Below are 22,798 nucleotides of genomic sequence, written 5' to 3'. Positions count from 1 at the left end.
TGCTCCGTGGCAGCTTTTCCCTAATACATCTTTCCCCATGCGCTCTTATCTAAACCCTCTGAAGGGCTGTTATGGGGTTTCTTGCATGCACAATGTTATTGAACATAACACACTCACTATTTATCTCTCGCACATCTTCCATGCTCTTTGTCTATTTCGTGTAATATGCATAACATGTTCAGCTGGTGCACTGTGTTATTTTCAAAAGGCAATCTCTGGCTCTGTGACGCCAAGTTTTGTCCAGTTATTGGTTGTTCAAGAAAGCATGTAGAAGCCGGAAAGCGATATTAAATGGGATGTTATCGGAAGCGATGTGTGGATTAACCCAGTCACCCTTTCTCTGTGTGGGTCGACTAGCCCAGTCTCGAGACGGGGAGTAACGTGGCGTGGGATTAGCCCACCTCTGGGATGGATTTATTTATGTGGCTCTGAAATGAACAATAACAACATTCTGTCTAGTCCACACACACACATTTTCAGCCATGTGTCGCAATGCCGGCCTGTCGTAACCCTTCGCAACCACATCCACTTTCATGCTCCGCCATATAATTACACGTTGTTATATGTAATTATGTAATTATCAGGCTGAAAGTGTAGGAGTGCTTAAGTTAGCCTGAAACATTTCACAAGTCTCCTCCCAATTCCACACAACCACACACACACACACACACATTTCGACAGATGGCCGCTTGCCAAAACCGTCATGGATTCTTCAGGTTAGAAAGACCAACACCTCTAGTCACAAATGGATGAATGTGTTCTGGGTGTCCATAGTGGGGGATGCAAATGAACAGCCGTGTGTAAGGAAGGAGACAGAGCGCGTGGTGAGTCAGTGGGGGGCAATTAATAATGTACATCCCAACAGGCTTGTCATTTACAATCATTCCATGATCTCTACAGGGGGGAGGAGAAGAAAGACTTCTGGCCTTTTGAAATGAGCTCGACCTCAAAAATGTCCTTTCATTCCCATAAGTCAAATGCATGGGTTGTGGAAATACCAGTATCACATTTAGACAAATTCAGTTTTTGGATGTGGTGATGAATAGCTATGTTTATATTCACTTCAGGGTCTCCACGTGGTGTCATGTATAACAACCTCACACACACACATATAAATATATATATATGCTGGTTTTATTAAAATGGCTTTCTTACTAGTAACAATCACATTCATGATATCAGAAGTTAACATTGTCACTAGTGAAAATGTAATTATTGATATCAAAAGTGAACATTGTTACTAGCAATTCAATTGTTGATATCAAGAATAGACATTTCAACTAGTAACAATTGATTTCTTGATATCAAAAAAGGTTTTTACTTGTAAGAATTGTATTTCGGATATGTGAAATTGGAATTTCGACTTGTAAGAAATCTATTCTTGAACAATTGATTTTGAATGACAGCCTATGGTGACATTTCACTAGTGAAAATACAATTACAGATATCAAGAATTATAGTTTTTACTAGTTGAAATTAAATTGTTGAATGATCATTTTAACTAGTGAAAATATTATTGTGGATATCAAGAATTAGCATTGTTACTGGTAGAAATGTAATTTCTGATATCAAAAATTGACATCGTTACTAGACAACCCGGTCTCATCCCAAGACATCACATAACTGACGTTTTGGGATGCCTTTTGACCATACGTCAATATTCGCCTTTTTAGGGCCCCCTTAAACGTCGGTAGATGAGGTTATGGGATCCTAACTCTACCCCAGACCTAAACTTAACCCTAAACCTAACCCGTCACCTAACTGACGTTAAAGGTAAAGCGTCAGTTGTATGACGGCCCGGGATCGCCATCTACCGACGTTTAAGGGGGCCCTAAAAAGGCGGATATTGACGTACGGTCAAAAAACGTCCCAAGACGTCAGTTATATGACTTTTTGGGATGAGACTGTGTTATACTAGAAGAAATCTAATTCCTGATATCAATAACTATTATTTTAACTATAGTGAAAACTGAATTGTTGATATCAAGATTCATATCCTGGAAATGAATAAAAGTTAAAACGGCTTGCTATACTAAACAGCATTTTTGGGCATTGTGGGCGCTGAATGTTGTCTTGGAAAGAATCTCGCCATATTTTGCACACAGCCAATGTAAGGAAGCAGTTCCTGCTAACCTTACCTAATTTAAGCAGCAACAGTAATTGGCTTGTACAGCATATGTACGGGATGGTGATGATTTTCCTTTGCATGGTCTGCTCAGTAGAAGGAAGCCAAGCAGAATTAAGAGAATGACCATAACGTTTTGTGCCGGTTACAGTACGTGACCCACTGGGGCTTTCAGCTGTAGCTAATGAGTCTCTCTGCTCATGTCACTCATCTCACAGATGATTAAAAATCAGATTGCTTTTTTTTCATGCTTCATAATTGTGTAAAACTGTAGAGGATGAGAGGGGGAACGAATGGCTTCCTGAACACACCGCCAAGAGGGACGAACCCAGTCAGAGGCAAGCGTGTATCATTCGAACCCATAACTAGGCAAGTGGTATGGCCGAGGGCACTTACGAGCTTTGTGTGCGGGCTGGCCGGCTCTAGGTAAATGGTGACACTATTTTACCCTCTCTTTTCTTAACCACTCATGAATAACACATGGCTTCGTCTCCTGAAAAATGCAACATGCTGTGGGCTGTTTTGGAACAGCCTGTCCTTGTCCTTGCTTGTGCATATGCCTCCTGCGAGTTAAATTCTGTTCAGGAGGTGACGGGCCACCACAGTCGACTGCAGGGGACCGAGAATGTATGCACACTGCCAATTTGCAAGCTCATGCATGCATATATGTATTACCCCACTGTTTTTATGTTTCGATTTTGGGGCCACCAGTCACCCTCAGCATTAGCTACAGTATCATTATCAGAGTGGCCATCGGATCTGCACTGATTGGAAGGTGTCCCATCGGATGGGTTTTGTGGAATTTGGCAGATGCCTGTATTAGGTGTGCCGTTAGTCGGTTGGCCACTTTTCTGCAACATCTGTGCTCTTTCTCTCGTAAAACATGCTTTTATATGCTAGGGATGGCTTGCCTTGTGCTTTTTTTTTGTACACTGTCAGAGTGGGCCAAGGGAATGAGTTGATACTCATTTAACTGACAGACAACCTTGATGGAGTCAGCAGCTCTTACGGCCAACGGGGGGGATTTATCTTATAGTAAATTAGTTTAAAAACATAGCTTCAGGCGATGAAATTATTTGTTTGTTTGGTAATTGCATTTTTAAATGTTAAGAATGTTGTGGAATTGGCTTTTGGCTCCTGGCACATCTGTTCTTTTTTTATTAGTATATTTTGTTTTAAGATGGCCATTTATAAATTAGAATGAAATTATCCTTGGAAAAACACGACTCTTCCTTCAAAAGTGTACTTTAAAGGGTTAGTTCACCCAAAAATGAAAATTCTGTCAGTAATTACTCACCCTCACATGTTGTTCCAACCCCGTAATACTTTCATTCATCTTCGGAAAACAAATTAAGATATTTTTGGATTGTGAGTGTAAAGTGGTATTAACCTACACTGTAAAAAATGCTGGGTTGGTTTAACCCAATTTTGGGTAAAATATGGACAAACCCAAATGTGTGGTTAAAAATATCATTTAAAAATTTTACTCAAAGGCTGGGTTTGTCCATATTTGACCCAAATGTGGGTTAAAACAACCCAACATTTTTTAGATTGCATATATTTGCAAATCACAAAAAAAAGTTCTTGATTACCATTAACTGTAAACTGGATTTCGAGTAGTTAGTGAATAGGACACAGGAAATATCATGGTTCAAGAATCTAAAATGTGAAGATGGTTTGAGTAAACAAGATGTGGCAGATTGTGTTGGATCATGGAGTGGTGAAGTTGTTTATGGCCAGGTTGGGTGCTTCAAATCCTAACATGAGTCACTTACTGCCCAAAGACAGACCCGCACCATTTGTCCCAGCCTGAAAGTTATGAATATTCATAAGCGGGAGATGAGCGTGAGTTTAACTAACAAAGAAAATGGAGCACCCGCTTCTCTGGATCTCACCAATAACATGACATTTCAATGAATATTTATAAGTAATTATCACAAGTCATTGCTTTTATAAAAGTCTGCCAAACGTCGGTGTACTAGCCAGGACTCGGTATTGCAGCAGAACTGCTGCAGAGGTCATATCATAATTATGAATCGATGGCTGAATGTATTTATTTAGAATAATTTTCATGCTTTACATTCTTCGGTTTCCTTTTGCAGCCAGTGACCGCTGAAATTACATATTTTAATTGAGGTGTTTATTGAAAAAATTCATCCTCAAGGTGTTTAAAAGATAAGATAGGAAAATATTATGCCACACTCATGATCAATCTGTGGACATTGGTGTACATTTGTATTACCGAAATGCATTTATAGTTCACTGAGATGAGAATGAGTGGCATTTATGTGTGTGTGAGGCCCTGTACCAACCGCTGTTGTGAGCCTACAGCTCCGTAGGAGCTCACCCTTTGATGTAGGAAACTCAAAGTGCCCCCTGAGGCAGCTGCCATATAGGGTAGCGGTCGCATTTTTAATCTGTCAATCACCACTGGGGATTTATGGGTAACTTTTCCTGCCAAGCCAGGCTGTGGTCCATGCATCATTCTGCTGTTTGCTCTCAGTGTGATACGTAGGCATAGAAAAAAGAAGGGTCAGAGTTCAGTGTTTGCTGTTAACACTGATGCTTAGTAAGGTCAACATAACCAACCATTGTGAGACTTGTGTCCAAAACATAGTGGGATGCCTTCTAATGGTGCATTGGAATCTTTCTGGGAATTTCATAAAGTTGGGAACTCGTTTTTCTGACGTCCGATGGGTTCAATTCACTTTGGTCAGAACAAGACGGCGAGTTCTCTTGGTTTTGCCATGAGATCTCGCAATATTTTTAGACGAGATGACAGTTGAGTGTCTGGCTAAACCTTTCACGGTGTTTGCAGGGCTACCAACTATCACGCATGCACACACGTCCATTTTCTCACACAGTGATAAACATTGCAGAGTAAAGAGGACACTGACAACGTGCCAGACAGACAAAACAGCTTGCTTTTGATATGAAAAAGGATTCAGCTTTCAAATACGTCAATATATTTCTAAATACGTTAATTGTTCGTCCCAATTTCAAAAATAAAAGTTTAAACCCTATAGCTCCGAGTTTGCATGTTTTGATGTCCACATGTTCTTGTTCTATCCTAAAGAAGTGACCACATATTAAAGGTAAATGGACATTTGAATTAAATGTTGTTTGGCCAATATTAAACAAGGATTTGAACATGCTGTAAAGTGTAACAACAATAATCACCAGGTCGTTTGCACCCTCTGCAGTCATTTGTTATTATACACAATGTGCATAAGTTAAATATGATTACGTTAAAAAAAAACATATCATTACTTGCTTTACTTTATTTGAATCAACTATTATTGCCTCATTGTTATTAGGTATTTTGAGTAATTTTAAAGGCTACTTTTTATATAGGTCTAGATTTATTACCGTCAAAATATTTGAGTGATTACTCAATTACCAAAAGAATTATTTTTGACAGTGCTAGGTTAGTTTATACATTTCAAAATGCACCTGCATTGTTTTGCATTTTCTGTCTTTCGGGCGAATAAAGTACTATTTTTTTCAGTCATATAGTTAGTCATTTAAAGTTTCTTAAAAATAGTGTTAAAAAATAATACTCGTCGTATTCTTGTGAACCCTGTATCGTGTATAGTATCTTCTCGTGAGCTAAATGTATCGTCACACCCACAAGTTACCTTTTGTTAAAAAAATACAGCAAGAATGCACATCAGGTGTGTTTTTGCAGTTTTCACTAAATTTAAGGTGCTGTAAACTGAATTATTATGTTATATAGTAATTGAACTACAATCATATTTTGTATATACAACTTAGTGTTATTTTAAATTGCAGATTCTGCATTCATTGCTTCCACCATGTTTCTCACTGACATGCTCCCAACTCAGAAACTCAAGAAAAAAAGAAAGGACATCAATAGTGTCCATGTGCATTGAAATTGTAAATACGATCTTTCAGCATGACTTGAATGCACCATATACCTTGTGTTAGCTGAATTCCAAGGCAACATCACTCTAGTTTTTTTTTTACAGAAGGACACATTTAGAACAACTCAGAATACTGTGGGGCAAAGTTAGTGAGAAAAATAAAAAGTGCAAGAAATATAATTCATTCAATACTGAAACAAATAATTGTTTAGACTATTTAGAAAAGGAACACTTGTGTTACAGAGTTTTATGCTTATTTGGAGAATGTAAATTAGCTCAAAAGCGACATATGAGTAATGAATTATTACAAATTTGTATTAAATTTGTATCATATTGATTATGAATAAATTGAAAGTCCTTTCTTATGAACCTCATATGTCTGTTTTAATAGGGAATGCCATTGAGTGCGAACTCTCTCTACATTCCTTTGGTTGGTAAACTGTCTTATCTGTGCTGGTTTGTCTTTGTTGCTATGGTAACCGGGCGCATGTTGTGCCCTTGGGAGTTGTCACAGACATCTTGGCACCTAGTTTTGTTGTTAGGCGAGGGGTCTGTCTGTTGGATAATTCATTAAATATAATTAATAATTGTGTGTCTGATAAATCCAGCTGCTATAACATTTGCAGCAAGGCAGTTTGGTTTGGTTCGTATTGTTTGGTTAACAATCATGCTAACGTCAAACTGTTGTAAACAGTTCTGTAACGCGAGTTAAATGTTGGTTTTATAGCTTTAATTCTTTACTAAAGAAAAAAAGCATAATTCTGTGCTTATTTCTGAATTGTGAGTAAGAATAGCAACAGGCTAATGCCATACTTGGTTGACATCAACTCTGAGTCGAATCTTTAATGCAGAGGACTATTTGTGTGGCACACAGAGTTGCTGCCTATTTAGAGCACTCTATTTAGGGTCGGTAAGATTATCAGTGTTTTTGAAAAACGTCCCTTATGCTCACGAAGGCTTTACTTATAAGCAGAGTAAAAACATTAATATTGTGTAATGTAATTACAATTGCATTTTCAGCAGCCATTATTCCAGTCATGGAATATATTACGGTAGTATAAATATTTGGCAGCTCACTAAGTTAAGGAACAGACCTCCCAGTAATCTAATGTCTCTTTTTTTTTTTCTTTGGTCAATTATTCAGCTGTATTTAAATGTGAATGTGTTGTCATGAAAACACTTTATAATTGATAAGATGAGAAAGCCAAGGCATTACATGCAGGAAGGAGCACAGGAGATTTGAGGACAGGAGCTGAAGATGCCTCATTCATCTCTGACTCATAGTTCCCAAGTTCCTCAATGAATATCCATGAATAAACACCTCACACAGGGGACAAACAAAAACAACACAACATAGAGCTAACACTTGTCTCAATCTCCCACAGTTCTCAGGGATGATTTTCGCCAGCCTCCCAATGACGTGGTGGTGGCAGCCGGAGAGCCTGCTGTACTGGAGTGCGTCCCTCCCAGGGGTCACCCCGAGCCCACTGTTTTCTGGAAAAGGAACAATGTTCGTGTCAATGACAAGGACGGCAGGATCTCTGTGAGTCAATAGCAGAAAGTGCAATGTTGGCACAGGAGTGATGATTAGGTTGTAGTGTAGCAGTGACATCACTCTACTCTGCAGCCAGCATTGATTGAAACATAAATCATTGTACTTAGTCACCACCAACAAATGACATCACTCGTGAGTTTGAGAGTGTGTGTAAAAGAAAGGTGCATTTTAGCATATTTTTTTTTCGTTAACTAAAACTAAAGCCATTAAAAATCAGTTTTTGTTATGAAAAGTTTTGAAATGAAAGGGAAATTGAAGTGTTTCTTTGACAACTAATTGAAATAAATATGTTAAATTAGTACTAAAATGAAAATACTAAAATAAAAATAAATTAAAGCTAAAACGTTTTTTTTTTTTTACAAATGTCAAAGGCTAAAACTTAAACTAAATTTAAAATAAAAATTCAACATATATAATAGTATATAAATAATACTAAAATAACATTGCTGGTTACTGAAAGAAACTGTTTGGTCATGTGACCTCAACATGGTGGAGCCCATAAGGCGACCATAACCATTTAAAATAAAAAGAGGCTTTTATTAGGCTTCTGAAATATGTCAAGTATGTGTACATATTTGTCAAAGTTAAATGATATGAAGATAAAAATGTTATTATTTTTATTGATTTTTTTTCTTCAGATGCGTGGTGGTAAGCTGATGATTTCTCACACCCGGAAAAGTGACGCAGGCATGTATGTGTGTGTGGGCACCAATATGGTGGGCGAGAGAGACAGTGATCCAGCCGAACTCGTTGTTTTTGGTAAGTTCAATTTCCTGGCTAGTTTTTTTGTTGTTGTTTGTTTGACAAAAGGGTGAAAGCAAGCACAGTGTGATTTTTGTCTGTGTGATTGCGGGAGCAGAGAGGCCAGTGTTCATCCGCAGACCTGTGAATCAGATCGTTTTGGCTGAGGAGAATGTTGACTTCTTGTGCGAGGTCCATGGAGACCCGGCTCCGACCGTCCGCTGGAAAAGAGACGAGGGAGAACTACCACGGGGGAGGCAAGACTCTGCTTACAAACATTTGTGATCCTTTTTTCCATTATAGTTCAGTTAGAGAAGGAGAAAGCTTAATCAACTTAATCAGTCAAACTGGGATGCAGCCTTATACTACATTCACAAAGATAAATGTTTTATTGCATAATACAACAACATACAACAAAACATTTAAGGGTGATTTATCCAACATTTTTAATTCTGTCATTTACTCACCCGCATGTCATTCCAAACTAATGAACATATTTTTAATAAAACCTGAGAGATTTCTGTCATTCCATTGAAAGTCCATTCCACTAAAAATGTATGAAGTTCATAAAGACATTGTCAGACACTATGGTTGAGCTACCATATTTGAATATGTGTGTTGACGGATGTTTATATGATAAACAGATTTCATTTAGGCTTTTATTCACATAAATCGGGCTACATGATATTGAAGAAAAATTAGATATGTGATTACTTGCTAAATAATATTATTTGCAATATGATAATTATATTTACAGTATATTTAAAAAAAATGAAAATTATATAATAGGGCTGTCAAATCCAAAATAAAAGTTTTTGTTTACATAATGCTTGTATATATTAATTACATACATGCTTGTATATATTTAAGAAATATTTTCATGTATATTCTGTATATAGATTTATATATAATTTATATTATTATATATTCTATTTTTTTCTTAAATATACATGCATGTGTGTGTATATATATATATACAAAATAATTATACACAGTGCACCCACATATATTATGTAAACAAAAACTTTTATTTTGGATGTGATTAATCATGATTAATCATTTGACAGCCCTATTGTATAATTAACATTAAAGGGTTAGTTCACCCAAAAATGAAAGATCCCATAATTTACTCTCCCTCAAGCCATCCTAGGTGTACATGACTTTCTTCTTTCAGCCAAACACAATCAGAGTTGTATAAATTATATATATATATATTGTATTAACCAACTTTTTGTGGTAATAATTTGTCAGCAGCAGATGTGATGAGGGTTATCTTATCTCATACTAGATGAGATATATGATATACATGGCATATATGGTGGAATTACACAGAAATGTCCTCTCAGAGAGTTGAAGGATGTAGACATTGTGTTGAAGAAAGGTGTGGTGACTGTTCAATCTACTCTCTTCACGGACAACCATTGTCTCTTTTCACCCTCTCGGCTGAATAGATTTGAGATCCGTGGTGACAACAGCCTTCATCTGATGAGGGTCAGAGCGGAGGACGAGGGCACTTACACGTGTGTCACCGAAAACAGCGTAGGCAAAACCGAAGCCTCCGCCGTGCTCCAGGTCCATGGTAAGACATGCATGCATTGTCAGCCTTTTACATGTGTGTTGACACATCACAGAGCACATGAAATATGAATCACAATGAAGCGAGCTGATATTCTTAGCTTTGCGCATATGTTGTTGCTCTTCTCCATTAAACAGACCTCACCACAGCCATTTGGACCTGTCAAGTGCATTTTTTCAGATCTGTGTGAAGTTTACAGTATTAGCTCATCTGTTGCTGCTTAAATGTTAGCTCTATTCTACCTAGTAAGTTGCCTCGTTGTCTACATAGGCAGTTGACAGTAAAGCCCAGTTTTAAACATTTGGCATAATGAACACATACAGTGCTGCGTCTGAAATCGCATACTGTATATACATAAGTAGTACTATGGTATTTGGTTTGAAACTTAATTCATGACCATTAAAATATACATTCTATATAGTATGAATGTGGTCTGAATGAATGAATAGATCATGTTGCATTGTCATGTGACCTGCAGCAGTCGTGTTTACTTTACTGCCAAGGACAAATCCTCTCCTTTGGCCTCATGGGATAGTAAAGTGTCTGTCGGATGCGCACTTCAGAATTTTGATGGAAGTAATAGTTCATCCAGGGACATTTTCATTAATGTTTTATGAATACTGTGAATTCAGACATACTACTTAGCTCACACACTGTTTTTTTTTTGGGCTACTATATTTTATGAAACTAAGCATATTAGGGCACAGAGGGATCATCTCCTCGGCATGTGTGAGCTTGCGCATACAGGGTACAGTTAGAAACTTTGGGCTGTTTGTATAGTATTGCACAAACTATGCTGATGTACAGTACGCAACTTCGCACTGTACGCATACCCTAGCAAACACATAAAAACCCACATAAAAGTATACTTTAAGCTTAAGGTGGAGTCCTAACTGTCATTAGGCGCGTTTCCATTACAGATTTGCACAAAACTTTTGCGATATTTTCCAAATATCGATAAAAAACTATTGCGAAATGACGGTGTTTGCATTAACCAATGTTAAACGCGACTAAAACGTCTTTTTTTCCTCTCGCGATAAGTCATTCCAAAAATCCTGGCAACGGACTTTGGTAGGTTTATAACCTATTTCACAGCCATGCACCTAAAACCTATTTATAACGTATTTCACAGACACGGACCTAAAGTCAGGTGACTGTAAATGCGCAAAATCCGTTTCCATTGCAGTTTTGCGAAAAAAAAAACTTTTTCGAATTGCCTGAAAAACCTCCACATGCGAGCGTAAAAACTTTTTTTGCGATAAACGGGAGATTTTGCGAAATCGACGTGTTTCCATTGAGCGTATTTTCATTTGCGCAAATTGAAGGGTTATGGAAACGCAGCTATTGATGTGACTGATTTAGAAACCTCTTCATAGGCAGCAATACAAAGTAGTTGAGAGACTCAATTCACAATTGACGTGACAACTAACACAACACTGAAATGCATATAAAAATACTTAGAATTCACAGATTTACCAATTTTTATGTGATTTTTAACCCATTTAAGTGCAAGAAGATGTGAAAGAGATTTCAATTCAGCACTCGCTTTCACACAGTGTGCGAATACCGAATTGAGTTTCTCATTCACATCTTCTTGCGCTTGAGTGGACTAATACACACACAGTTACGTCAAAATATTCTCGTAAACATTCACACAGTTCCTTTTGTAAGCGTTCTTTAGGCTGCTGATTTTTGTTCATTTTTGTTCAACTGCAACAAAAAGTTTAGCAAAAGAGCTAAATGATATCTAATTTGATATCTAAATGTTTAACTTTTTTTTACCTTATTGGAATCAAACCTGGGAATCAAACTCGGAATCGAAAAACAAAATCGGAATTGGAATCACCAAAACTCAAATGATAACCAACCCTTATAGAGACCAAATGTTGTTTTGAACTTTGAGTTTCATTGTATGGACAAAAACAGTTGAAACATTTTTCAAAATATATATTTTCTTTTGATGATAGAAACTCATACAGGTTTGGAACAGCATCAGGGTGAATAAATTAAGGCAGAATTTTCTATGTTTTGGAACAGGGCAACTATGTGAAGCTTATGTTCAAGCATGTGGATTACTGTACAGTATCTGACGGCTGTTATAGAGAGACGGTGTGCTTTAGCAAACTGCCGGAGTGCAGAGGCAGTGTTAATAGAACGTGGAAAAATGTGTGTTTGTAGAGATGAGAGAGAGAAAGACTGAGCAAGTAAGAACTGGATGGGAATCTAACTGGCACAAGCCGGGGGAAGCAGCTGTAGCAGACCTGATTCAATTCATCCTCCAGTTATTTTGCCAGTCTGAATTAAGATGAGACCAAGCAACTCTGCCTCCATCTCCTGCCTATGCCTCCTTTTTCTGCCTCCCCCCCCCCCCTCTCTCTCCCTCTATTTTCTGACTCAGAGCCATTTTCTTGATGTTTCATTTGTGAATTTTCTGTCTCATTTGCCTTTATGTTTTGTTGCCCTTCATCATTTCATCCTTACCAACCTTTCCTTCCTCTTCACTGCATGCTGCCATCTCACAAGGTGGCAAAGGCAGGCTGTTTTATGTCCGCTGCTTTGCATAGTGTGTGTGTGAATGCTTCAAAAATACATTTTAAGTCATTGCTATGATTCTGCCATTAGATTTAACATTCATATAATTGAAACATGAACATTCAAACGTTTTAAAAAAGAGACTACTTTTTGTATAACTGAAGTGATTGCTTTAAGCAAATTTTACATTTATTTTCATGTATTTGGCAGACACTTTTATTCAAAACAACCTATAATTAAAGTGGAACATTGTATCCGGAACTAGTATTACCTGGATATCAAACTTGCATCATCCTCTACAAGTTAAGCTGCAAGCATTTTGAGACTGAATTTACAGTAGGTGAATCTCAGATTATTGAAAAATGATGTAAAATATAGGTAAAGAAAATAGGAGCTGAATGTGATGTATTAATAAGTTCACATACTTTACCACATTGATGTGTGGCACACATGCTTTTGATGTTAATTTGATTTGTGACTTTTACTTGTCCTGTTCCCACACATTCTACCTCATCCTTTCCTCTCTCTCACTGTCTACATCAATAAAAGAAAAGAAAAATAATTTTAAAAAGCCATTAAAATTATCTATATATTTAGGTCCAAAATTGCTTTTGCCATTCTTGTTAATGGTGAGTAAAATGAGATTTGCTGGGGGTTTTTTCTAGTATATTTGTGACAAACACTACTATATGTGGAATATTCCTCACATTAATCCACCAAAGCTAAAATATGAGGAACAAAATCCCAATGTGTTGGGGTTTTTTTGTGTTAATGTTTTAGTGATAACTTATGACATCAGCCAGTATCCTTTTCTCAGTAGAACTGCACCTGTCACAAATATCATTTCAATCTTCACCTTTTCTTTTTGTGGATTAACGTGAAAAATAGTCCATTTATGTCGCTATAATTCTTACAGATTTACAAATGCTTTATGCAGCAGTATTGTGCAAAAAAAGTCAAAACACTTTGAGTAACTCGTTTAATCCATTTACTCTCCAGAGCTGTTTTTACTCACTTGTAAGTGTTAAGTTTGGACCTGATCATCAGTCCCATATGTTAACTTAATACGCAGTATTTTCTTTTCAGGAACTTAGTTAAGTAACATAAGGGGCTTTCACACCAGAGGAACATTTTCATAGTTTCTAGAACTAATGGCGGAAGTAGCCGCTTTTTGGTCTGTTCGCACCGCAGAACTGGAAACGATTTTAGTTCTAAGATAGGGATTGGCGTATCGATACTACTGATGTATCGATATATTTATACTGATGTGAGTTTTACATTACAAAGAGGCCATTATCAGCCCCACAGTGGAAAATGAAACCGTAACCGATCGGCACGGAATAGAACAGTTACGCAATAAGAATCGTTAGGCCCAACGGTGGAAAAGGGCTTTTGAGGGGACCAAGCGAAACATTATTGGGCATCAACCACATGGCAAACACTAATACTTTCTTTCCATATCAATTCTATATTATGACGTATTAGACATGACTGTTAAACAAATAAAAAACTAATAAAGAAACCAGAAAAATTGCCTTACGGGAACTTCTATTTCTCAGGGAACCATCCTTGTGGCTAGTTCCTAGAAATACCAGGTGTGAAAAGCCCACAGTCTGTCAAAGTTTATTTCCTGTGTGGTGTTCTGAGAACACCTGTGCTCGTATGAGATTGACAGGCCCTGTGGCTGTCAGGAGAAAGTTGTCTTCTCTGATCCTCTCAGCAGATGTTTGCTTAACATTTTCCCAACATACTAGGGAGCAAAGCCACGGCATCAGTGACTTAACGCGCGGAAGATTACGACTGACCACACACATCTGCTGTTTTTACACTCATCAGACAAGTGTACACGATGAACGGTCATGTGCATGAAAGCTTTTACCCAGCCCAACAACAAAATGCTTACTGGATGAGTCGTGAGTCAAACGCACCCTCGTTCACTGGATCATCTCAAATGTGCCCTGTATTAAAAACAGGAAAGGGGTGGGTTTTAATTCTGTGGCTTTTAAAGGGATAATTTACCCAAAATTTTAATTTCCATCTTCAGATAATCACTCTCATGTCATTCCAAGCCTATAAGACTTTTGTTCATCTTCTTCATTTCCCATATATGTACAAATATTTGAATAAAATCCTAAATGAAACCTGTTCATCATAAGAAGTGATCATGTCTTTTCATAAGACTTGGATTAACGGCTCAATTCAAATGGATTTAGTTTACAATCTAGGGACAGAAAAAAATACAAAAAATAAAAATTTATGTTCCGAAGATAAACAAATTTTTATGGGTTTGGAATGACATGAGGGTGATTAATTGATGACAGAATTTTCATTTTTGCACAAAGATGAAAATTCTGTCATTTGTGAGGTTCCAAACATGGAATGAATTTATTTCTTCTGTGGAGAAGTATTTTTGTCCAAACAATGAAAGTCAATTGGGTCCAAAACAATATTCCCATTGGACCCAATTGACTTTCATTGTATGGACAAATAAACACTGGGGCATTTAAAAAAAATATATATCTTCTGTCCCTTTAAGGCTCCAGAATCGTATAAACAGAAGCATTTCTTGAACTCATTATTTCAGTCCCCAAAGCTTACATACATACATACAAGATATGCTGTCGCATGGGAATTGTCACCTGCAGTAGCTCCATTAGCCCAGAGCCACTTTTCCACACACTATTATTCTCCTCCGGTTTTTGTGATCTTTGTCGGCTCCCCGTCATAAGCTGTTATTTGTGTAGGAGCTTGTAGCCCCATCAGAAAAAAATGTGAAAATGGAGAAACAACACAAATGAGTCAGATCTCGCGCTTTTCTCCCAGTCTGCCTTTCACGCTCTCTCACTTGAATCTGGTGTACAAACCTACTGTGAAGTTTCTGAACAGCAGGGTAGCAGTCTGGTTATCTAAACAAAGACGCACAGCTCTGAGTCCAGCGCCGTACTAAAAAGTGGGTGGGAAATGGCTGCTGGATAATGCCGGTGGTTCTGTTTGGCTTCCCAACCGATAAGCCAAGCAGTAGCCATCTCAAACATTGCAGTTAAAAACAGATGTTTTTCAAGACCCTGTCCCTGCATGAGCCACAGACTCCAGCATCAGAATCTACTTTTGCGGTCACAACCAATTACTTGCTTTAATCTGGGCTGAGTGGAGACACTATATGTTTTAATCCAACGGCTCTCACACTAATGTGCAAATCACAGAGCCGATGAGCCGCAGAAGACAACACTTAACTGATAAGTGATTTAAAATACTGGAAAAAGCACTTTATTTTTTCATATAATGGGTTGTTTGTAGATGGTATTTGGTGAGGGTTCAATTCAATCAAACAAAGTTTAAGTAGGAGTCGTAATTGTCAGAGACACCCACAGGAAAGATAAATCACTAATTAAAGCTATTAAATAATGAAAAATGAATTAAAAGGTGTTCTCAAAAAACAGCTACAAACTGCCAGCAAATTAAGCCAAATAGTCTGCTGTATCTTTTTGGATTGGAAACTGATTTTAGGGTTTTGTTACCTGTTGTTACTATTAGCATAGTTCCTTTAGTGTATCAGGTGCTAAAACAACACAGAGTTTGCAAATAAATGACTCCCCCTGAGACTTTGCTCTTCTACTTTGCAGATGTTTCTGAGAAAAATGCCTCACCTCTTCTAGACCTTTCAGAATGTTTCTCAGCAATGCCACAAACTGCTTGTACTTGAGCTGAGATGCCAAAGGCTTCAATAATTTCCACTTCATAATATTTCTTATGAAAATCAATGCTATCCATGTTCATTTTATAGCTTTGTACCTTTACTGAATATCAACAATTGTCTCATTTTAATGTGTATTTAAATTTGTTTTTATATATACGACTGTTCAAATTTTTGGGGTTTAGTAAGTATAGAGTTTTTTTCTGAATACTTTTATTCAGCAGGAATGTGTTAAATTCATCAAAAGTGACTAAAACGATTTTTTTACAATATTTAATTACATTTATTTTTTAATGCTCACCAAGGCTGCATTTATTTGATAAAAAAAATACAATAAAAATAATTTTAACAGTAATATCGTTGCTTCAAATGATTATTCATAAATGTATATATGCACCACTTTAACAATAAGAAAAGGTGATGTACTGTAGCTGTTGTGGGAAAAAAAAAACTAGTAAAGAATAACAGTCACAGCTGCAATTGTTCTCCCCTCCGCCATGTTTAACATTTATGGCCCACCCAACTCGGGAACTTGGGTATCAAAATTACCCCCAAGTTTCCAAGTGGTAAATATGAGAGGGCATTCATTTGCAATTTTAACTGGGAAACTTTTATTATGATAATTCCGATAGAACGTGAAAGCAGCTTCTACTGGGCAATGCAGTTTTCCTCTGTCTTTGCCATAGTGGGTGGTGCATGTGTACAGCTTGTGTTATTTTGCCAACACCATTTGCCATTATCTGTTGTCCTTCCTCCAGTATTTGTATAAACAAAGGTAGCAAAAATGACAAACATACAGAACAATCATAAAGCATTTGCAAATTCTCTAACCAGTCCCATTCGGTTCTCTGTGGTCTTAGTGGCTCCCCAGATTGATGTACGTCCCCTGGATCAAGTCGCTGTTCAAGGACGGACTGTTCGTTTTCAGTGTGGCACCCAGGGAAACCCCCTTCCGGCTGTTTTCTGGCAGAAAGAAGGCAGTCAGGTGAGTGTGCAACTTATGCTTCCCACCTACAGGATCTAACCGAACAAACAGCTTTGCCATCACAGAAGTAAATTACATTTTAAACTATTAAACAGTTTTTTGATTAAATAAATGCTGCCATGGTGATCTTAAGACAAAAAAAAATATTTTGAATGGCAGTGTATGTACCAGATAGAATATATTACCCTTTGAAATTCATGTAGTACTGTATAGTTCAAGTACACAATCTTTTGCACATGATTTTAGACGCAGCTTATGAGATTGCTCAGCATTGTTAGTCAATAATCCAATACTTCTCTGTATGTCATGCGTGGGTTTAAAGAGCCTGATGGGAGATCAAAGGCAGATCTCTTCATATAAAGATGTTGTATTTGCATCTCAGAGCATGTTTTTCTGTGACTCATTAACTTAGCCAGAGCTTGAAAACAAGTCTAGAGCCTCTCGATGGTTATATTTACCCTTGTTGATGCTGATTAGTTGCATATAGCTGATTGCATTGAAGAGATGATTCAGAGCGCTGGATTGGTGGAGACGGGCCCTTTGGCCCTTTGAACAGGCTGCATGTTTTCAGAGCCATTATGGGAAACCACCGGAGAGAGTCGGTCCTTCTAAGGGGAAAAAGAAGAGACTCGTGAAACATTTGGGAGAGAAAATTTGACACAGAGGAACATCAGGTGTCAGAGCAGCTCCCATAAGCCAGCACAGACCTAGCGTTCAGTGTAATGGCAGTCAAGAGCATGTTTCCACTCTAAAAATAGACCTCCGTCAGTGCAGCGGAGAGCTAAAGACCACTCAGCCTTGATGGCTCACATCATTTTTGAGTGATTTGGGGTGTTGCCTGTGCAATGGATTTTATAGCACGTCCCCCGTGTTCACGTTTGTAAACCATTTGCAGCTGTGTTCCAGATTACACTGTGGCCTTTTCACCTTGGTCCATTACTTGCCCAGTTTAAGCCTCTTAAGAGAAGTGGATGGATTCCCCATCATGTATATACCCCGAGTTCACCTAACTGAAGTCCCACAACGGAGCAAGCAGCTTCGGTCAGCACATTAAACTGCCAGAAAAAGACGCATTACCATGCACTCAAATCAGCTCATGTGCAGTGGTGATGGAGATGAGATCTTTAATCGGCACCATATTTAATGCCTTTTAGTTTTTAGATTTGTTTATGTATGTTAATCAGCATCCTAATTTAATAACACACAGGGCCGTAGCTAGGCTATCCGGGGCCCCGGTGCAAGTTGTTGCTGTAGGGGTTCCCCTCAGTTGAAACCACGTTTTTAGGGGGATGGAGAATCGTTACCACCTTATGTCCCTCTGTCGATGACTCTAGTAACGCAATTGAAATTGACCCTGATGCAATTTATGTAGGCTAATGTGAATTTCTACATGTAAAGTTCTAATATTAGTTTGTATGCATTAGTTTGTGTTGTACACAGCATGATTTTTTTTTTAAAGAAATTAATATTTTTATTCAGCAAGGATATGTTAAACTGATCAAAAGTGACAGTAAAGACATTTATAATATGCAAGACATTTATAAAATATTTCTTATTTTGGTAACACTTTACAATAAGGTTCATTAGTTAACATTAGTTAACATGTACTAAGAATGAACAATACTTCTTCAGCATTTATTAATCTTTGTTAATATTCATTCCAACATTTACTAATACTTTATTAAAATCAAAGGTTGTATTAGTTAACATTAGTAAATGCACTGTGAACTAACATGAACACACAATGAACAGCTGTATTTGTATTAACTAACATTAACAAAGATTAACAAACACTGTAACTAATGCATTGCTCATCGTTAGTTCATGTTAGTTAATGCATTTGCAAATGTTAACTAATGAACCTTATTGTAAAGTGTTACCCTTATTTTAAAATAGATTCTCCTCGATGTTCCCAAGATCCAGAAGGTTAAAAAATGTATTCCATGGCTTTAATTTAGGGTTGAGTTTTGATATTGGGACATTCTCTATTGTGTTTTTGTTTATTTGTATGTGTTTATTTGTATGTGTACATTAAGCACTTTGGTTAACTGTGGTCAAATGTGCCATACAAATTCATTTGAACTTGAACGTGAACTTCAAATAAATGCTGTTCTTCGAATTTTACATTCCATTCCTTTCCTGAAAGAAATGGACCACATTTCCAAAAACATTAAGCAGCACAACTGTTTTTAACATTGATAATTATATAAAATGTTCCTTGAGCATCAAATCAGAATATTCATTCATAGACTGGAGTAATGATGCTGGAAATCCAGCTTAACCATTACTTTTTTTGAAATATATTCAAATTAATATAAAACAGCTATTTTTTCAGTTTTAATAATATTTCACAATATTACTGTTTTAATGTATATTTGAGACTTATTTCAAAACATTCAAAGTTTTGAACAGCAGGGTATGGTTTGTATAATGTAAATGTATTATGACATGAACATAATTTAAAAATGAACAATTATTTATTTCTAAATGAACATTAACCTAGATTAAAAAATGCTTAAAAATATTTTTCATTGTTTGATCATGATAAATAAACTGTATAACACGTATAAACTGATGTTAATGAATTGAGTCTTATATGGACGAATTAAAATCTTAATTATGTTTATGTTATGGCTGATGAATGATAAATGGTGGGTATTAAAATAATTAAAATCACAACTATTTTCATTCTATGGCCAATTCTATTTTTTTTTCTGAATAAATGGAAAAGAAACTAAAATCAATTATTTTAAATGCTATAAGAGATTTTAGGCATCACAACAATATGTACAGTGTGAAAAATGCTATTAATGTTGACATTTCTCAAGATTAAATTTAACAGTAGGCTACATGCAGTTATTAAATTATTAATGCTTCAAACATTAACTTTTTATATTTATGACATAAATATAATCTAAATGCAAAATCAGAGGAAATGAGAATAAACAATTAATTACAATAAATTCCAACCCTTTCACTTCAAAAGAACAAAGATAATCCTGTTTTCCATGGCCATGTGTAACTTGTAAAACAGACTCTCAATGCCTCTGAACACTGGGTATTTTGCCCACGGTGTGGTGTGAACTCAAGAGTCTGTCCTCTGATGTAGATGCTGCTTTTCCCCGGCCAACCTCCTTCCAAGTCGGGCCGTTATTCTGTGTCCATGAGCGGAGAGCTGTCCATCTCTGATGTTCACTCTGAGGACTCAGGCCACTATATCTGCCAGGCCATCAGCGTGGCAGGAAGTGTCCTCGCCAAGGCTCTGCTGGAAGTGGAAGCTGGTGAGTATCTGGGATTACTGTTCATCCCACCCAGCAAATGGCATCTCCGGAGATGATTGTGTAGAAAACCCATAGAATTAACATATCGCCTGAACGTGAACAGTGTACACAGCTCTCAATTTGGATGTGTATATTACTTAAATCATGAAGCTTGTTTTTAATTAATGGTGCTTTTAGGGATCACTAAAAGTGAAGTGTACTTAACTTACTTTTAAAAACTTTGCAGTATCTCATAATTCACCTGGGTAAAACTAGGGTAGAAAATAGCCTTATTCATTTTGACATTTTTGAATGCAAAAACCAAGCGAACGTCATAAGTTGATCTCAGACAACAATATATTAAAATTTAAAAAGCCAGTTCATGACCCCTTTAAATCCAGATACATACTTGAGAAGCAAAATTACATTTAAAAAAAAAAAACATATCTGCCAATAATATCTTTTTGACCCCAGCTGACTGATTTTTTTTTTCTTGTTTTAAGCAAACATGCTTAATTTTGATGACTTTTTCAAAAAAAAAAAAAACAAGACTTAGGGCCAGATTTACTAACAGCTTGCGTCAGTGCAAACCCTCTTTTGATGTTACAAAATGACAGGATTTACTAAAGACACGCTGTGAAATGTTTGCAATGAAAAGGCATGGGCTGTTATATTTGTGGGTGTCCTTATGACAAATGCATTTGTAGGAGTTTATCTTTCAGCCAAAAAATTGGAGGAGAGTATTTAAATGAATCATGCAACGTGATTTACAAAGATTTGTCTCTAAGTCAATTTACTGGTATTTATGCAATTATTTAATGCCCAAAAAAAGCACGTCTTAACCCAATTTTTCCTGCGTTGTTAGTAGATCACACGCACCTGATTTTCATCGGCTCAGACCCTACACAGATTTGCGCTGCTCTTAATAGATTGCATTGGTCATTATGGAAATGATCCGGTTGTGTCTGTGTTCTTTAATTTGCACATTGTCAGTAGATCACCCGCAGAACTTTCAACTCCATGGGAGCTTTTATGGGATTTGCCCTGTTCAGTAAATCTGGCCCTTAATATCTTTAGCAATTTTGCCTCTCAAATAAATGTATCTTGATTTCAAGAATGTTTAGATGTTTTTACTAGAAAACAAGACAAATGTACAAAGAAACACAGTGTAGTCTTCTAGTCTAACATCCTGACCCATCACCCCAATTCCAGAATATCTCCATCTTCTTTGCCATTGTGTTCTCAAAGTGTGATTAACTCTGACTGCCAGTTGTAAGTTGCAAGTAAGTAAGGCTGATCTTTGGATGCCAGAGGCACTATTAGACAACTGAACAGATGCAAACACACTCCTCACAAACACACTCTGCTGTTTATCCTCCAGGCCCATCAGATCTCGTCCCTCCAATTATCCGACAGGGTCCAGCCAACCAGACGCTCGCTTTAGGCTCCAGCGCCCTACTTCAGTGCCATGTGATGGGCAGCCCAATCCCCAGCGTCAGGTGGGAGAAGGACGGCCAAAGCGTTCTGAGCGATGACATTCACATTAGCCTAATGGAAAACGGCACTTTACACATCAGCGGTGTGAAGGTATTTGACAGACGCTTCAGACAAAGATGTGAATTGTTTGCTTTGATTAGGGCTGTGAAAGGCAAAATCTCCTTGGACAGAGAGGCTCTGAGAAAACATTTCAAACTGAGTGAGACGTTCACAAGCACACCTGAAATAATGGTGTCCACTTGAGCGTTTCTTATCCTCGAGGCAGGGTTTCCATCAAAGCATGCAAAACAAGTTTAGCTGCGTAATGTTCATAAATCAATAACCAACAGATCTGATCACTCTGAGAAGCTCTGCGTACATTTAGCTGAAATGTAATTACGCACACAAAATTACGCTGATAAAGTGGAAGTGACACTAATCTGCAGTTTCCTTCCCAGATCGGAGTAAAGAGTAAGATTTGTTTTAATTGATTCTGGCATTCATTCATCAAGTACGTTCAGTAGAAAAATAGCTGGGGACTTAAAGCTCTGGCTTCCATACATCTGAACAACCAGACAGATCGGTCATGCCATGATATAGTGTTTGACATAATATATATATTAGCCTATCAAATAATTAGATGTATGACTGAATTATTTAATTTGCAAATATAACTTTGTGGAGCTCTTTTGAATGTTAAAGCAGCCTATAATACATCATGTATCATAACATATAACAGTATAAGAAAGGTTGGTAGTGCACTGTAAAAAAATATATATAAATTTTCAAGATTTGTTATCACAACCTTGAACCCAATCATATTTTGAGTTTCTGATGATTAAATCAATCTCCTTAATTGTATTAACTCACTTTTTCCAGTTCAATCAACTTAAAATTTTAAGGCAACCAGGTTACTTAATTTTTTAAGTTAAACCAACAATATTTTTTTACAGTGACAATTATGTTATAT

At 37.0% G+C, this 22,798-nt stretch overlaps 1 protein-coding gene across 2 annotated transcripts in view; it reads left to right on the top strand.

Annotated features, from left to right (window-relative positions):
* The window catches only part of LOC120489976 (roundabout homolog 2), a 48,530-nt gene that overhangs the window by 11,267 nt on the left and 14,465 nt on the right, over nt 1-22,798 (top strand). For both annotated transcript variants that reach the window (XM_039687255.2, XM_089121293.1), the window contains exons 3-9: nt 7,395-7,552; nt 8,203-8,323; nt 8,424-8,562; nt 9,757-9,884; nt 16,968-17,092; nt 20,202-20,373; nt 21,734-21,939. In XM_039687255.2, the coding sequence (XP_039543189.2) occupies nt 7,395-7,552; nt 8,203-8,323; nt 8,424-8,562; nt 9,757-9,884; nt 16,968-17,092; nt 20,202-20,373; nt 21,734-21,939 (1,049 nt within the window). The remainder of the gene's footprint in view (nt 1-7,394; nt 7,553-8,202; nt 8,324-8,423; nt 8,563-9,756; nt 9,885-16,967; nt 17,093-20,201; nt 20,374-21,733; nt 21,940-22,798) is intronic.

The sequence above is a fragment of the Pimephales promelas genome, chromosome 16, assembly GCF_988280905.1.
Source record: "Pimephales promelas chromosome 16, fPimPro1.hap1.1, whole genome shotgun sequence".
NCBI lineage: Eukaryota > Metazoa > Chordata > Actinopteri > Cypriniformes > Leuciscidae > Pimephales > Pimephales promelas.
The sequence above is the reverse complement of the archived record's forward strand: the minus strand, read 5'-3'. Positions and strand labels throughout refer to the sequence as shown.